The sequence below is a fragment of the Cetorhinus maximus genome, chromosome 6 (genome assembly GCF_964194155.1).
Source record: "Cetorhinus maximus chromosome 6, sCetMax3.hap1.1, whole genome shotgun sequence".
NCBI classification, from domain to species: domain Eukaryota; kingdom Metazoa; phylum Chordata; class Chondrichthyes; order Lamniformes; family Cetorhinidae; genus Cetorhinus; species Cetorhinus maximus.
Genome location: NC_135884.1, coordinates 78,073,818 through 78,087,779, shown reverse-complemented (window position 1 = coordinate 78,087,779; position 13,962 = coordinate 78,073,818). Strand labels below are relative to the sequence as shown.

Here is a 13,962-nt window from a genome sequence, read left to right as displayed (position 1 = left end):
GGAGAGAGGAAGTGAAGGGGCACACCCTGGTCCACTCCTCCATCACCTCCTACTCCTCAACCCCCACCTATGGCACCTCCCCATGCCCACGCAGAAGATGCAACACCTGCCCCTTCACTTCCTCTCTCCTCACCGTCCAAGGGCCCAAACACTCCTTTCAAGTGAAGCAGCATTGCTTCATCTTTTACCTCCTACCCAAAATACACAAACAGAACTGTCCCGGCAGACTGATCGTGTCAGCCTGTTCCTGCCCCACGGAACTCATTTCTCGTTATCTTGACTCCCTTCTCTCTCCCCTTGTCCAGTCCCTTCCCACCTACATCCGTGATTCCTCTGACACCTTACGTCACATCAACAATTTCCAGTTCCCTGGCCCCAACCGCTTCCTCTTCACCATGGACGTCCAATCCCTCTACACCTCCATCCCCCATCAGGATGGTCTGAGGGCACTTAGCTTCTTCCTTGAACAGAGACCCAAACAATCCCCATCCACCACTACTTTCCTCTGTCTGGCTGAACTTGTTCTCACACTGAACAATTTCTCCTTTAACTCCTCTCACTTCCTCCAAATAAAAGGTGTGGCTATGGGTACCCGTATGGGCCCCAGCTATGCCTGTCTCTTTATGGGGTATGTGGAACATTCCTTGTTCCAGTCCTACTCCGGCCCCCTCCCACAACTCTTTCTCCGGTACATCGATGATTACTTCGGTGCTGCTTCATGCTCTCGTCGGGACCTGGAAAAATTTATTAATTTTGCTTCCAATCTTCACCCCTCCATCATTTTCACATGGTCCATCTCTGACACTTCCCTTCCCTTTCTTGACCTCTCTGTCTCAATTTCTGGTGATAGACTGTCCACCAATATCCATTACAAGCCTACCGACTCCCACAGCTACCTCAACTACAGCTCCTCACACCCCGCTTCCTGTAAGGACTCCATCCCATTCTCTCAGTTCCTTCGCCTCCGTCGCATCTGTTCTGATGATGCTACCTTCAAGGACAGTTCCTCTGACATGTCCTCCTTCTTCCTTAACTGAGGTTTTCCACCCACGGTCGTTGACAGGGCCCTCAACCGTGTCCGGCCCATCTCCCGCGCATCCACCCTCACGCCTTCTCCTCCCTCCCAGAAACATGATAGGGTCCCCCTTATCCTCACTTATCACCCCACCAGCCTCCGCATTCAAAAGATCATCCACCGCCATTTCCGCCAAATCCAGCATGATGCCACTACCAAACACATCTTCCCTTCATCCCCCTGGCGGCAGTCCATAGGAATCGTTCCCTCCGGGACACCCTGGTCCACTCCTCCATCACCCCCTACTCCTCAACCCCCGCCTATGGCACCTCCCCATGCCCACGCAGAAGATGCAACACCTGCCCCTTCACTTCCTCTCTCCTCACCGTCCAAGGGCCCAAACACTCCTTTCAAGTGAAGCAGCATTTCACTTGCATTTCCCCTAACTTAGTCTACTGCATTCGTTGCTCCCAATGCGGTCTCCTCTACATTGGAGAGACCAAACGCAAACTGGGCGACTGCTTTGCAGAACACCTGCGGTCTGTCCGCAAGAAAGACCCAAACCTCCCTGTCGCTTGCCATTTTAACACTCCACCCTGCTCTCTTGCCCGCATGTCTGTCCTTGGCTTGCTGCATTGTTCCAGTGAAGCCCAACGCAAACTGGAGGAACAGCACCTCATCTTCCGACTAGGCACTTTACAGCCTTCTGGACTGAATATTGAATTCAACAACTTTAGATCTTGAACTCCCTCCTCCATCTCCACCCCCTTTCTGTTTCTTCCCCCTCCCTTTTGTTTTTTCCAATAATTTATATAGATTTTTCTTTTCCCACCTATTTCCATTATTTCAAAATCTATGCCTGTAATGCCCTGTCAGTCTTTCCAGCCCACCCTCACTAGAGCTGTACCTTGAGTGTCCTGCCATCCATTCTTAATTAGCACATTCATTTAGATAATATCACCACCTTCAACACCTCTTTGTTCCTTTATCTGTGACATTTTTTGATTATCTGCTCCTATCACCGCTTGCTTGTCCATACAACAGCCACACCCCCCGCCCCCCCAACTTCTCTCCCCCACCTTAAACCAGCTTATATTTCACCCCTCTCTTAATTTTACTCAGTTCTGTTGAAGGGTCATGAGGACTCGAAACGTCAACTCTTTCTTCTCCGCCGATGTTGCCAGACCTGTTGAGTTTTTCCAGGTAATTCTGTTTTTGTTTTGGATTTCCAGCATCCGCAGTAGTTTTTTGTTTGTACTTCACTTTCCATCCTGATGAAGAATTCTATCATGTCTCTTTTCCCTTTAGGACCTCACACAGCAAGATTATTAATTAATTCCTTCTCATTGCGTAGTACCAAATCTAGAATAGTCTGCTCCCTAGTGGGTTCCTCGACATACTGGTCTAAAAATAATCCCGTACACACTCCAGGAATTCATTCGTCACAGTTTTATTGTTAATTTGATTTGCCCAGTCTGCATGTAGATTAAAGTTACCCATGATTACTGTCTCACCCTTGTTACATGCATCTCTAATTTCCTGTTTACTGCCGTCTCGTACCTTATCGCCACTGTTTGGAGGCCTATAGACAAATCCCACTAATGTTTTCCACTCCATTGTGCTTCTTAGCTCCACCCAGACTGATTCTGCATTGAGATTTTCTGAGCCAATATCCTCTCTCACTATGGCACTGATTTCATCCCTAACCAACAACACCATCCCACCCCCTTTTCTGTTTCCCTGCATTATGATCCCCAGCTGAGGTTTCCACTGGACAAGCCTGATCACAGGGTTCAACCCAGCCTGATAGATCCTAACTTTTATTCCTTTGTTTAGATACGTGGAGTGGAACAGAGTCACAGGAGTCAGCTGATGAACTTTAACAAAAGAATAAAACATTTATTAAACAAGAAAAGCTGAACTATCTTACGATATTCCTTCAGCCACAACTATACGTTTACTAATAGATACTGATTTATAAGGATATCACAAGTTGCAAAAGCTTTCTTATACTCTAATGTCCATAGTAAGTACACGGTCCATGTAAACCTATGGCACCCTGTGGTCAGTCGCTCCACACTCTGAAACCAAGTGACAGGTGCCACCTCACACAGATGCTATGGTTCTCTCCTCAACTCCTGCCAGATGGTTGGGGAGATTGTGGCATAGTGGTATTATCACTGGACTTGTTATCCAGAGATCCAGGGTAATGCTCTGGGGACCTGGGTTTGAATCCCACCATGGTAGATGGTGGCATTTGAATCCAATAAATATTTAGAATTAATAAGTCTAATGATGACCCTGAAGTTATTTTCCATTGTTGTTAAAAACCCATCTGGTTCACTGATGTCCTTTTGGGAAGGAAACCTGCCTTCCTTATCTGGTCTGGCCGGATGTGACTCCAGGCCCATAGCAGGTTGATTCTTAAATGGCCTCTGAGAAAAGGCAGTTAGGGATGGGGAATAAATGCTGGCCAAGCCAACGTCTCTCACAACCCACGAAGGAATAAAAACAACAGTGTGAGCCAATAAGCCTGACTGCACTCTATCTATCACACAAGGGTTTCCAATCTCCTCTCTCCAGGATCTCAACTTGGAATGTTCACTTACGAAAAACTGACGCTTTCTCTCAGGCGCCTTCAGCAAGAGTTCTCCTCCAGAGTTTTAAACTCGCTTTCTGATGTTCCTCTTCTTTGTGTGGCCACATGTATTCAAGCTGTCTTCCATACACTCTCTCTCACCGACTCAGCCGTCAACAGTAACACTGCTTCACATCTCCATAGCAGAGTACAGACTTTCCGTTATCTCGTTGAACCTTCTTGTCTCTTGCAAGCTGTTCTCAATTTAAATCTGCTTTCTGCAGCTTTTGTCTCTTTAAACCGGAAGCTTGGAGCCTTTCTCTCTGCCCCTCCCTGTTTACTTAGTTAACAGGACTTCTCCCAGATTCCTGTCCTTCCTTTGACCAGAAAGCCTGCTTGGGGCTTTCCCTATTTCTGTCTCTGCCCTTTCGTCTTGGGATCTTTTGGTTGTTTTGAGAGTCTGCAGCTCCCTCACAGACACAGAAATACAAATCAAACTTAGGGCAGAATTTTATGCCCCGCAGGTGGGCATGTGCCTGACCCGTTCAGATGCGTGGTGACATAGGCGAGGGTCCCAATGTCATTGCACACTTGTGCCCTCTCAAAGGGCATTTAAGAGTCAACCACATTGCTGTGGGTCTGGAGTCACATATAGGTCAGACCAGTTTGGGTTTCAGAGCTGGAACGGCAGCTGGGGACACTGTGGAGCATCCGCAAGTCTGAGAGCATCGTGGATAGCACATTTAGAGAGGTGGTCACACAGCAGCTGAAGGGACTCGAGGAAGGGAGGGAATGGGTGACTACCATGCAGTCCAAGAGAAACATGCAGGTAGTTCAGGAGTCCCCTGGGGTCCCCCTCGCTAATCGGTATTCCATTTTGGAGGCTGATGAGGGCGCTGGTTCCTCCAGGGAGTGCGGACAGAGCCAAGCTTCTGGCACCACAAGCAGCCTGTCTGTACAGGAGGGGAGGAAGGGAGAAAGAGCAATAATAATAGGGAATTCTACAGTCAGGGGAACAGATAGGTGCTACTGTGGCCATCAACGTGACTCCAGGATGGTATGTTGCCTCACTGGTGCCTGGGTCCGGGATGTCACTGAACGGCTGCAGGGCATCCTGAGGGAGGAGGGTGATAAGGCAGAGGTCATGGTACATTTTGGTGCCAATGACATAGGTAGAAAGAGGGATGAGGTCTTGTATCAAGAATTCAGGGAGTATGGCATTAGGATGAAAAGGAGGATCTCTCGGATTGTAATCTCTGGATTACTCCCAGTGCCACGTGCAAGCGAGCATGGAAATAGGAGAATAGCGCAGATGAATATGTGGCTTAAGAGTTGGTGCAGGAGGGAGGGTTTTAGATTCCTGGATCAATGTGACCGTTTCTGGGGAAGGTGGGACCTGTACAAGTGGGACGTTCTGCATCTGAACCAGAGCGGGACTAACATCCTTGCGGACGGGCTTGCTAGTGCTGTTGGGAGGAGTTTAAAGTAATTCGGCAGGGGGAGGGGACACAGAACGTTAGCAGAATAGGGACACATCATAAGACAGTAAAACAATCAATTCAGAGGGAGTACAGCTGCATTAAGTTTTAAGGGAGTAAGGCAAGGCTGTATGGCCTTTACTTTAATGCCAGGAGTATTGAATGTAAAACGGATGAGTTAAGGGTGAGGATTGACACGTGGAATTGTGATAAAGTAGCCATCACTGAGACATGGCTGAGGGAAGGGGCAGGATTGGCAGCTCAACATTCTGGGATATAGAATCTTCAGGCGAGACAGGAGAGGGGGTAAAAGAAGAAGCGTTGCATTATTAGTTAAGGAGTCAGTTACTGCAGTAAGGAGAGATGATATCTTGAAGGGGGCATCGAATGAAGCTTTGTGGGTAGAGCTTAAGAATGAAAAAAGGGCAGCCACATTGTCATGTGTTTATTATAGACCCCCAGATAGTCATCAGGAAATTGAGGAGCAAATATGTGCACAATTTGTGGAGGTGTGTAAAAACAATAACAATAGGGTAATTATATTAGGTGATTTCAACTTTCCCAACATTAATTGGGATACACATAGTGTTAAGGGCTTGGATGGAGTGGATTTCTTGAAATGTGTACAGGAGAACATTTTATGTCAAGATGTAGAGGGTCCAACAAGGGACGGCGCAGTGCTGTACCTAATTCTAGGGAATGAAGCCGCACAGGTGGCTGAGCTGGTAGTGGGGGATCATTTTAGTGATAGCGACCACAACATGGTATGTTTAAGCTTGTTATGGACAAAGAAATAGACAAGTTGCAAAAAAATGTTTTGGTTTGGGGGAGAGTGGATTTAGTAAAATAAGGCAGGATCTGGCCAAGGTAGACTGGGAACAGCTACTTGTGGGGAAATCTACAGAGGAGCAGTGGGGGTGTTCAAAAAGGAAATGGGGAGGGTACAAGCTCAACATGTTCCCTCTCGGGTGATAGGAAGGAGTAACAAGCCCAGAGAACCATGAATGACCAGAGATTTTCAGGTTACGATGAGAAGGAAAATAGAGGCTTTTAGAAGGTACGAGGGGAACAAATCAGCGGAGGCATTAGTGGAGTACGGAAAGTGCAGAATGGAGCTTAAGAAAGCAGTAAGGAGGGTGAAGAGGGAATATGAGAAAGCTCTGGCTGGTAAAAGTAGGGAAAATCCCATGATACTCTATAAGTATATCAATGGGAAGAGGATAACCAGGGAAAGAGTAAGGCCCATTAGGGACCAAGGGGGCAATGTATGGGTGGAGCCAGAGGACATCGGTAGAGTGTTGAACGAATGCTTCACATCCGTCTTCACCCAAGAGAATGAGGATGAAGGTATGGAACTCGGGGAAACAGACTGTGAGGTTCTTGAGCAAATTGATTTAGGGAGTGACAAGGTATGGGAGCTGTTGGCAGGCTTACAAGTGGACAAATCTCCAGGTCCAGATGATTTGTGTCCCAGACTACTGAGGGAGGCAAGGGAGGCAGGGGCCCTGACCCAAATTTTTAATTCCTCTCTGGCCACGGGGGAGGTGTCAGAGGATTGGAGAATAGCTAATGTGGTTCCGCTATTTAAGAAGGGTTGTAGAGATAAGCCAGGGAAGTACAGGCCAGTGAGACTCACGTCAGTGGTAGGGAAACTATTGGAGAAAATTCGGAAGCAGAGTATCTATCTCCACTTGGAGAGGCAATTTTTGATCAGGGATAGTCAGCACAGCTTTGTCAGAGGGAGGTCATGCCTAACAAATATGATTGAATTTTTTGAGAAGGTGACCAGCTGTGTAGATGAGGGTTATGTAGTTGATGTAGGTCATATGGATTTCAGCAAAGCTTTTGACCAGGTTCCACATGGGAGAGTTATAAAGAAGGCAAATGCACAAGGGATACAGGGTAAATTGATAAGGTGGATTCAAAATTGCCTTAGTTGTAGGAGACAGAGTGTGATGACAGAAGGATGCTTTAGTGACTGGAAGCCCGTGTCCAGTGGCATACCACAGGGATCTGTGCTGGGTCCCCTATCATTCGTCATTTATATAAACTACATAGATGACTATGTGGGGGTTAGGATTAGTAAGTTTGCGGATGACACAAAGATTGGCCAGGTGGTTAAAAGTGAGGTTGAGTGCCTGGGGCTACAGGAAGGTGTGGACGGGATGATCAAATGGGCAGATAAGTTGCAGATGGAATTTAACCCTGAAAAGTGTGTGGTCATACACTTTGGAGGAGTAATTTGACACAGAAGTATTCAATGAATGGCATGACACTAGGAAATTTTGAGGAACAAACAGACCTTGACGTGTGTGTCCATAGATCTCTGAAGGCGGAGGGGCATATTAGTGGGGTGGTGAAAAAGGCATATGGGACACTTGCCTTTATCAATCGAGGCATAGTTTACAAAAGTAGGGATGTCATGTTGGAGTTGAATAGAACCTTGGAGAAGCCACAGCTGGAGTACTGTGCGCAGGTCTGGTCGCCACATTATAGGAAGGATGTGATTGCACTGGAGGGGGTGCAGAGGAGATTCACCAAGATGTTGCCTGGGATGAAAGATTTCAGTTATGAAGAGAAGTTGGGTAGACTTGGGTTGTTTTTGTTGGAGCAGAGGAGACTGAGGGGCGACCTGATCGAGGTGTACAAGATTATGAGGGGCATGGACAGGGTGTATAGGGAGAAGCTGTTCCCTTTATTTGAGTGGTCAGTCATGAGGGGACATAGTTTCAAGGTGAGGGGCAGGAGGTTTAGGGGCGATGTGAGGAAAAACTTTTTTACCCAAAGGGTGGTGACGGTCTGGATTGCGCTGCGTGGGAGGGTGGTGTAGGCAGGCTGTTTTACATCCTTTAAAAAGTACCTGGATGAGCATTTGGCACATCATAACATTCAAGGCTATGGGCCAAGTGCTGGTAAATCGGATTGGGTAGGTAGGTCAGGTGTTTCTCACGTGTAGATGCAGAATCGATGGGCCGAAGGGCCTCTTCTGCACTGTGTGATTGTCTGATTCTGTGATTCTGTGATATTTCAGTCGGCAGGCGTGCATGAGATTCAGCAGAGCACCTGCCGCCCATTAAGAGGTGTATTAAGGCCATTAAATTATTAATTAAGAGAGATTTTTCACTGCCTGTCCAACCTTATGTTTGGCGGGCGGGTGAATCAGCCAGGTGGTCTTTGTATTTTTTGAGGAAACCTCATCCACGGGTGGGATGTAGTTCAACATTAATTTAAAAATAAAAATGTTTTGACATAATTTTTATTCTGTTTATGTTCATGTGAGTGAGTCTTATGTAGGGACATTTTTTTCAGAATTTCCACATCTTTATTTTTGATTTTAAATTCTTCAGCTCCATGAGGCAGCTCTCTGTCTTCGGGGAGCTGTCCTTCGGCACTCCCCCCACGCCCGCACTGACTTCAGTGCCCGCCCTACTGCCCCCACCCCCGGCAGCTCTGAGCCTTTCCGCACCCATTTTACATTGGCTGCCAGCTAATTTGCCAGCCAGCGTGAAATCATGGCCAGGGACCGATCACAGGGGGTGGGCCGTTTCCAGGCTACTCCCGGGCCCACCCAATGACCCAAAGATCCTGCCCTTAAACTTTAAAGCTAAAACCCATTCCTCACACCCACAAATACCAATATAACTTACTTAAACTATCTCTATTTCCTAACACCCTGTCCTTCCTAAATATCGATTACCCTTGGATATTCAGTTCCCAACCTTGGTCACCCTGCAGCCATGTCTCTGTAATCACAATCCTATCGTATCGGTTTATATCTATTTGTACTGTTAATTTATCTAAGTAATTGTGAATTCCCTGTGCATTCAGGTACAGTGCCTTTAGACTTGTCATTTTAACATTTTCCTCACCTGTTTTGACACTTTGGCCCTATTTGCTGCTGGCCCTTGTTTCCTCTGCCTTCCACTTTCGCTTTCTACTTTTCTGTCCTTCATTCCTGTCTTTGTTACCCTCTCTTGTGTCTCCTTGCTCAGATTCCCATCCCCCTGACACTCTAGTTTAAACCCTACCCCACAGAACTAGTGGATACCCCTGTGAGAAAATTAGTCCCGGTCCTGCTGGGGTGCACCCCATCCAGCTTGTACAGGTCCCATCTTCCACAGAATCGATCCCAACACCTCAGGAATGTGAATCCCTCCCTCCTGCACCCTCTCTCCAGCCACACATTCAGCTGCTCAATTCCCCTATTTCTGTTCTCACTCACTCGTGGCACCTGCAGTCACCTCGGGATTACAGCCTTTTGAGGTTCAACTTTTCCATTTCTTTCCCGGCTCCTTAAAATCTGCCCCAAGGACCTCATCCCTCTTCCTACCTTCCTGATTGGTTCAGATATGGAGCACGGCCTCTGTCTGATTTACCTGACTGATAAATCCTATCAGAAAATGAAGAATGAAGCTGCTGAGAGACAACAAGAGAAACTTTCTTCAAAAATCTCCTTTATTTCATCGTCACATTTTCAATTTATAAAAGTGAGAAATCAGTGAAACAATGAGGGAAATGAAGGGATCAAAGAATAAAAACACTGAGATTATCAATGGAACCAGAGACAGAGAATCCCACCGTCTGCCCCACCCCCAGCCCCACCCCCAGTGTCGGTCTCATCCCCACCCCCACCCAAACCCCCACCCCCAGTGTCGGTCTCATCCCCACCCCCACCCCCACCCCCAACCCCAGTGTTGGTCTCATCCCCACCCCCACCCCCAGTGTCGGTCTCATCCCCACTTCCACCCCCAGTGTTGGCCCCACCCCGTCCGCCATTTCTGGTGTCATCCCCACCCCCAGCCCCAGTTTCCGTCTCATACCCACCCACCAACCTCAGTGTCAGTCTCATACCCACTCACCCACTATCTTCCACACCCTCCAATAGTCACATCCACCCCTACACCCCACTCCCCAACTGTCTGCCCCACCTCCACAACCTCATCCATTGTCACCCCAGCCCCATACCCTCCCCAAGTGTCTGCCCCCGCCACCAAACACTCCCCCAGTGTCACCCCCACCCTCAGCACCTGCCCCTTCTATCTCCAGACCCTCACTGCTCCTTGGTGGTTAGTGTTGGGATTGCAGCTCCATCCATTTGCAGCTGAGGGTGTCTCATTGCCTTGGACCCACATTAACAACGTTCCACCATCTTGTTTCAGTCTCTATTGGCGACTGTGGTTTACACAGGAAAAGTTAGTTACCATCGAGAATATTTATTGCTCATTATCACATCAATTGGAAATTTACAAGTGATCAGAGAATCAGTTTCTGAATCCAGTCCTGAAACACCTTCCACATTCTGCCTGTGACCCAGGACAATATCGCGCCGCTTCAACAGTCACAGTATTTTAAATGGTTTTAAAATTCTGTGCTCTCAATGACTTCTTCTCTCTTCAATTCCTCAGTCCCTTTTCCAGAAATGCGACTGCAGTTTGGACCCATTCCTCACTCTCTTTAGTACAAATTCTCATATTCCGCTTGTTTGTAAAACTGAAAGAATGAAATGAGGTGTGATTATCAGAGAGTCACAGATACCAGCTCCAAACCTTTCATTTAAACACACTGCAGTAACAAATCCCTTTAAATACTTACACAATGGCAGGAATGGAGCAGCCAATTGTTTTCGTGTAGCTTACAAGTCTTTTATGAGGAATACGGGTGGGTTTAAAATTCTCACAGCATTCGAATATTACAGGGCCAACTAGAATGAGGAGGAGAAATGAACACAGTTAAACATGGAGTGGGTAACACAGCAGATTCTCACTGAGAGGAAAATTATCCTTCATGTTTAATATAGAAATACAGCGAGTCTACAGAAGAGAAACAGGCCATTTGGCCCATCTGCTCTATACTGGTGTTTCTGAGCCTGCTTCCACAGTCACCAATCAGCTTTCTCCTTTCTAGAGAAAAGACACACAGCCTGTTCACCATTTACACACACAGGACAAGCTGATCACACTGTTAAAATACAAATGGGATAAATAGAGGCATCAAGTGTAAAAGATATCTTTATCAAACCCGGGTTACAGAATCACAGAATCACACAGTGCAGAAGAGGCCCTTTGGCCCATTGAGTCGGCACCGACACATGAGAAGCATCTGACCTGCCCACCGAATCCCATTTACCAGCACTTGGCCCATAGCCTTCATGTTTTGAGATGCCAAATGCTCACCCAGGTACTTTTTGAACGATGTGAGGCAACCCGCCTCCACCACCCTCCCAGGCAGCACATTCCAGACCATCACACCCTCGGGGTAAATAAGTTTTTCCTCAGATCCCCCCTAAACCTCCTGCCCCTCACCTTAAACTTATGTCCCCTCAAGACTGACCATTCAAATAAGGGGAACAGCTGCTCCCTATCCACCCTTCCCATGCCCCTCATATTCTTGTACACCTCGATCAGGTCGCCCCTCAGTCTTCTCTGCTCCAACAAAAACAACCCATGTCTATCCAACCTCTCTTCATAACTTAAATGTTTCATCCCAGGCAACATCCTGGTGAATCTCCTCTGCACCTCCAATACCTTGTCACTCCCTGTATCAATTTGCTTTAGAACCTCACAGCCCCTCTCCCTGAGTTCCATACCTTCAGAAGATTGATGAGAAGTATTTGTTCAACACTTTACCAATGTCCTCTGACTCCACACACAGATTGCCCCCTTGGTCCCTAATGGGCCCTATTCTTTCCCTGGTTATCCTCTTCCCATTGATATACTTATAGAGTATCATGGGATTTTCCAGTCTTTTACCAGCCAGAGCTGGTTAGGTCTCAGTTGTTTCACTGTCTGCAGCTTCCTCTGGACAGAGTGAGGAGGAATCATTACATTGAACACTATTAAATAACACAAGCAATTGATGGAACCCAGCAGTGGGTTTATAACCTGTTTGTAACAGTTTTGGCCATTCTCAGATTCTCGGAGAATATTGGCAGTAAGGAAGCCTCTCTCTTACCTGGTGAAGCAGCAGCATCCTGGATCAAGCAGAGGCCCAGTGCTCCCAGAACAGCAGCAGCAACACACAGTGCTGTCTTCATCATGTCCTTTCCAAGTTGCAAGTGTTCAGTGTTGAAGGGTGAGAGTGCAGTGAGGATTGAGTTGTCCCCTCATGGTTTATATCATGTAAAACTGCACAGAGTCAGCAATACGGAGATGCCCTGGGCCTTCCCCCATTCTCCAGCAATGAAAGTTCTCTGGTGTAATTGTTCCTCCATTCCTGCGATCCCTGGAAAGGGAAGTACATGTTGTTCTGTGAATGGGAGTTCTTGGCTTCAGCACCGAATGGCTGGAACTTTCTCGGTCAGTGTTTCTCAGTAAACTGTCAGCTCATTTCCCTCAGAAAATCTCACAACTTCCCTATCTGGGCAAGGAGAGAGGCAATGAGAAGAATCAAACTTCCTGATTGGCCCATTTCATACTGAGCACCCAGCTCTGGGCAGGCGGTGAGTTTAATATCAAAATATATCACTGCATGTGGGAAAGGCAGAAAGACTGCATTTCTATAGCACCTTTCACCACCTCAGGACATCCCAAAACACCTCACAATCAGTGAAACACTCCTGAAGTGTCGTCACTGTTATAATGTAGGAAAGACAGCAGGAGGTTTGTACACAGCAAGATCCCACAAACAGCAATGTAATAATAACCTGATAATCTGTTTTAATGATGTTGAGTGAGGGATAAATATTCCCCAGGACACCTGGGAGAGCTGCCCTGCTCTTCTTCCAAATAAACCCATGGGATATTTTACTTCCACTTGTGAGGGTGGACGGGGCCCCAGTTCAATGTTACCTCTGAAATACCTCACTCCCGGCAGTGCAGCACTCCCTCAGTATGGCGATGCAGAGTCTGCTGAGATTTTGTGCTTAATGTTTTCGGAGTGGGTTTTGAAGCTTTGACCTTCTGTGTGAGAGGTCAGAGTGTGACCCAGTGACCCACTGAGCCCAGCTAAGAATGAGGTAACTGATGGTGTTAATGGAAGGATTGTGAACCACAAACTTCCCATTGTAGATGTCAGATAACAGAGAACGGAATTCAGTCGCTCTCTTTACTCAGGGAATGTTTGTTCCCATTGAGAATCACTAACCTTTATCACATAAACTGGAAAATTACAGGTGAAGATGCAATCCCTTTGTGGACCCAGTCCTGAAACACCTTCTACATTCTGCCTGTGACCCAGTAGAATATCGCACCACCTCAACAGTCACTGGGTTTTGAATGTTTTCAGTGGTGCTGTGCTTTCAATATCTTTTTCACTCAAGTCTCACTTTCTTCAGTTTCCTTTTCGGGCCTATTACTGACGATTTAACCCAATCTTCACTCATTCGTCACAAACCCACACACCAGACCCTCTCTCCCCAACACGATTTAACATTAACCTACACAAGCAGATATTAGGGCACATGATCACAACTTGTTCAAAGAGTTCGGTTTAAGAGGTGTCTGTCAGGATGAGTGAGAGATGGAGCAGTGGAGTGGTTTGAGGACAATTAGGGATGGGGAAAGAATCAGGTTTTTCCAGGGATCCCTACATCCTGTGAATAAGTTTAATAAAGAGCAAAGGGCTGATGGGCAAATGGGATTGGTGTGAGTTAGGACACAGGCATCAGGGGTTTGAATGATCTCGGGTTTACAGGATTAGAAAGTGCGCTGGAACAGTTGAGCCCAGGGTGAAGAGTATGGAAGGGACTTTCAGCAATAGAGGAGCTGAGACCGGGCTGGAGTCGGCTGATATTATGCAGCGGGGATTGTGAATGGGATTGCGAGCAGGGGTTGTTCATGGGCTTGGAAAGAGGGATTGTGAATGGGATTGGGGAGATGAGAGATGGATTCAGTTGGGGAGCATAGCGATGAGTAAGTCAAAGGCTCAATGGAGAGAGTTACTGAGTGGACAGA

The 13,962-nt window shown here is 47.1% G+C and overlaps 1 protein-coding gene across 1 annotated transcript; it reads right to left on the bottom strand.

Moving 5' to 3' along the window:
* Window positions 1-10,390: 10,390 nt before the first annotated feature.
* LOC144681342 (C-C motif chemokine 16-like) lies at window positions 10,391-12,375 on the bottom strand. The gene is made up of 3 exons (XM_078542936.1): window positions 12,023-12,375; window positions 10,664-10,772; window positions 10,391-10,561 (listed from the first exon to the last, which is right to left on the bottom strand). Exons 1-3 carry the CDS (start codon window positions 12,105-12,107, stop codon window positions 10,465-10,467), a joined length of 291 nt encoding a protein of 96 aa, XP_078399062.1. The 5' UTR covers window positions 12,108-12,375; the 3' UTR covers window positions 10,391-10,464.
* Between the last annotated feature and the right edge of the window lie 1,587 nt (window positions 12,376-13,962).

Coding starts and splice junctions, on each gene's coding strand:
- LOC144681342 (XM_078542936.1), bottom strand. CDS start 12,107: ATGATGAAGACAGCACTGTGTGTTGCTGCTGCTGTTCTGGGAGCACTG. Junction 10,773..12,022: donor GGATGCTGCTGCTTCACCAG/GTAAGAGAGAGG, acceptor TCCTCATTCTAG/TTGGCCCTGTAATATTCGAA. Junction 10,562..10,663: donor TGCTCCATTCCTGCCATTGT/GTAAGTATTTAA, acceptor TCATTCTTTCAG/TTTTACAAACAAGCGGAATA.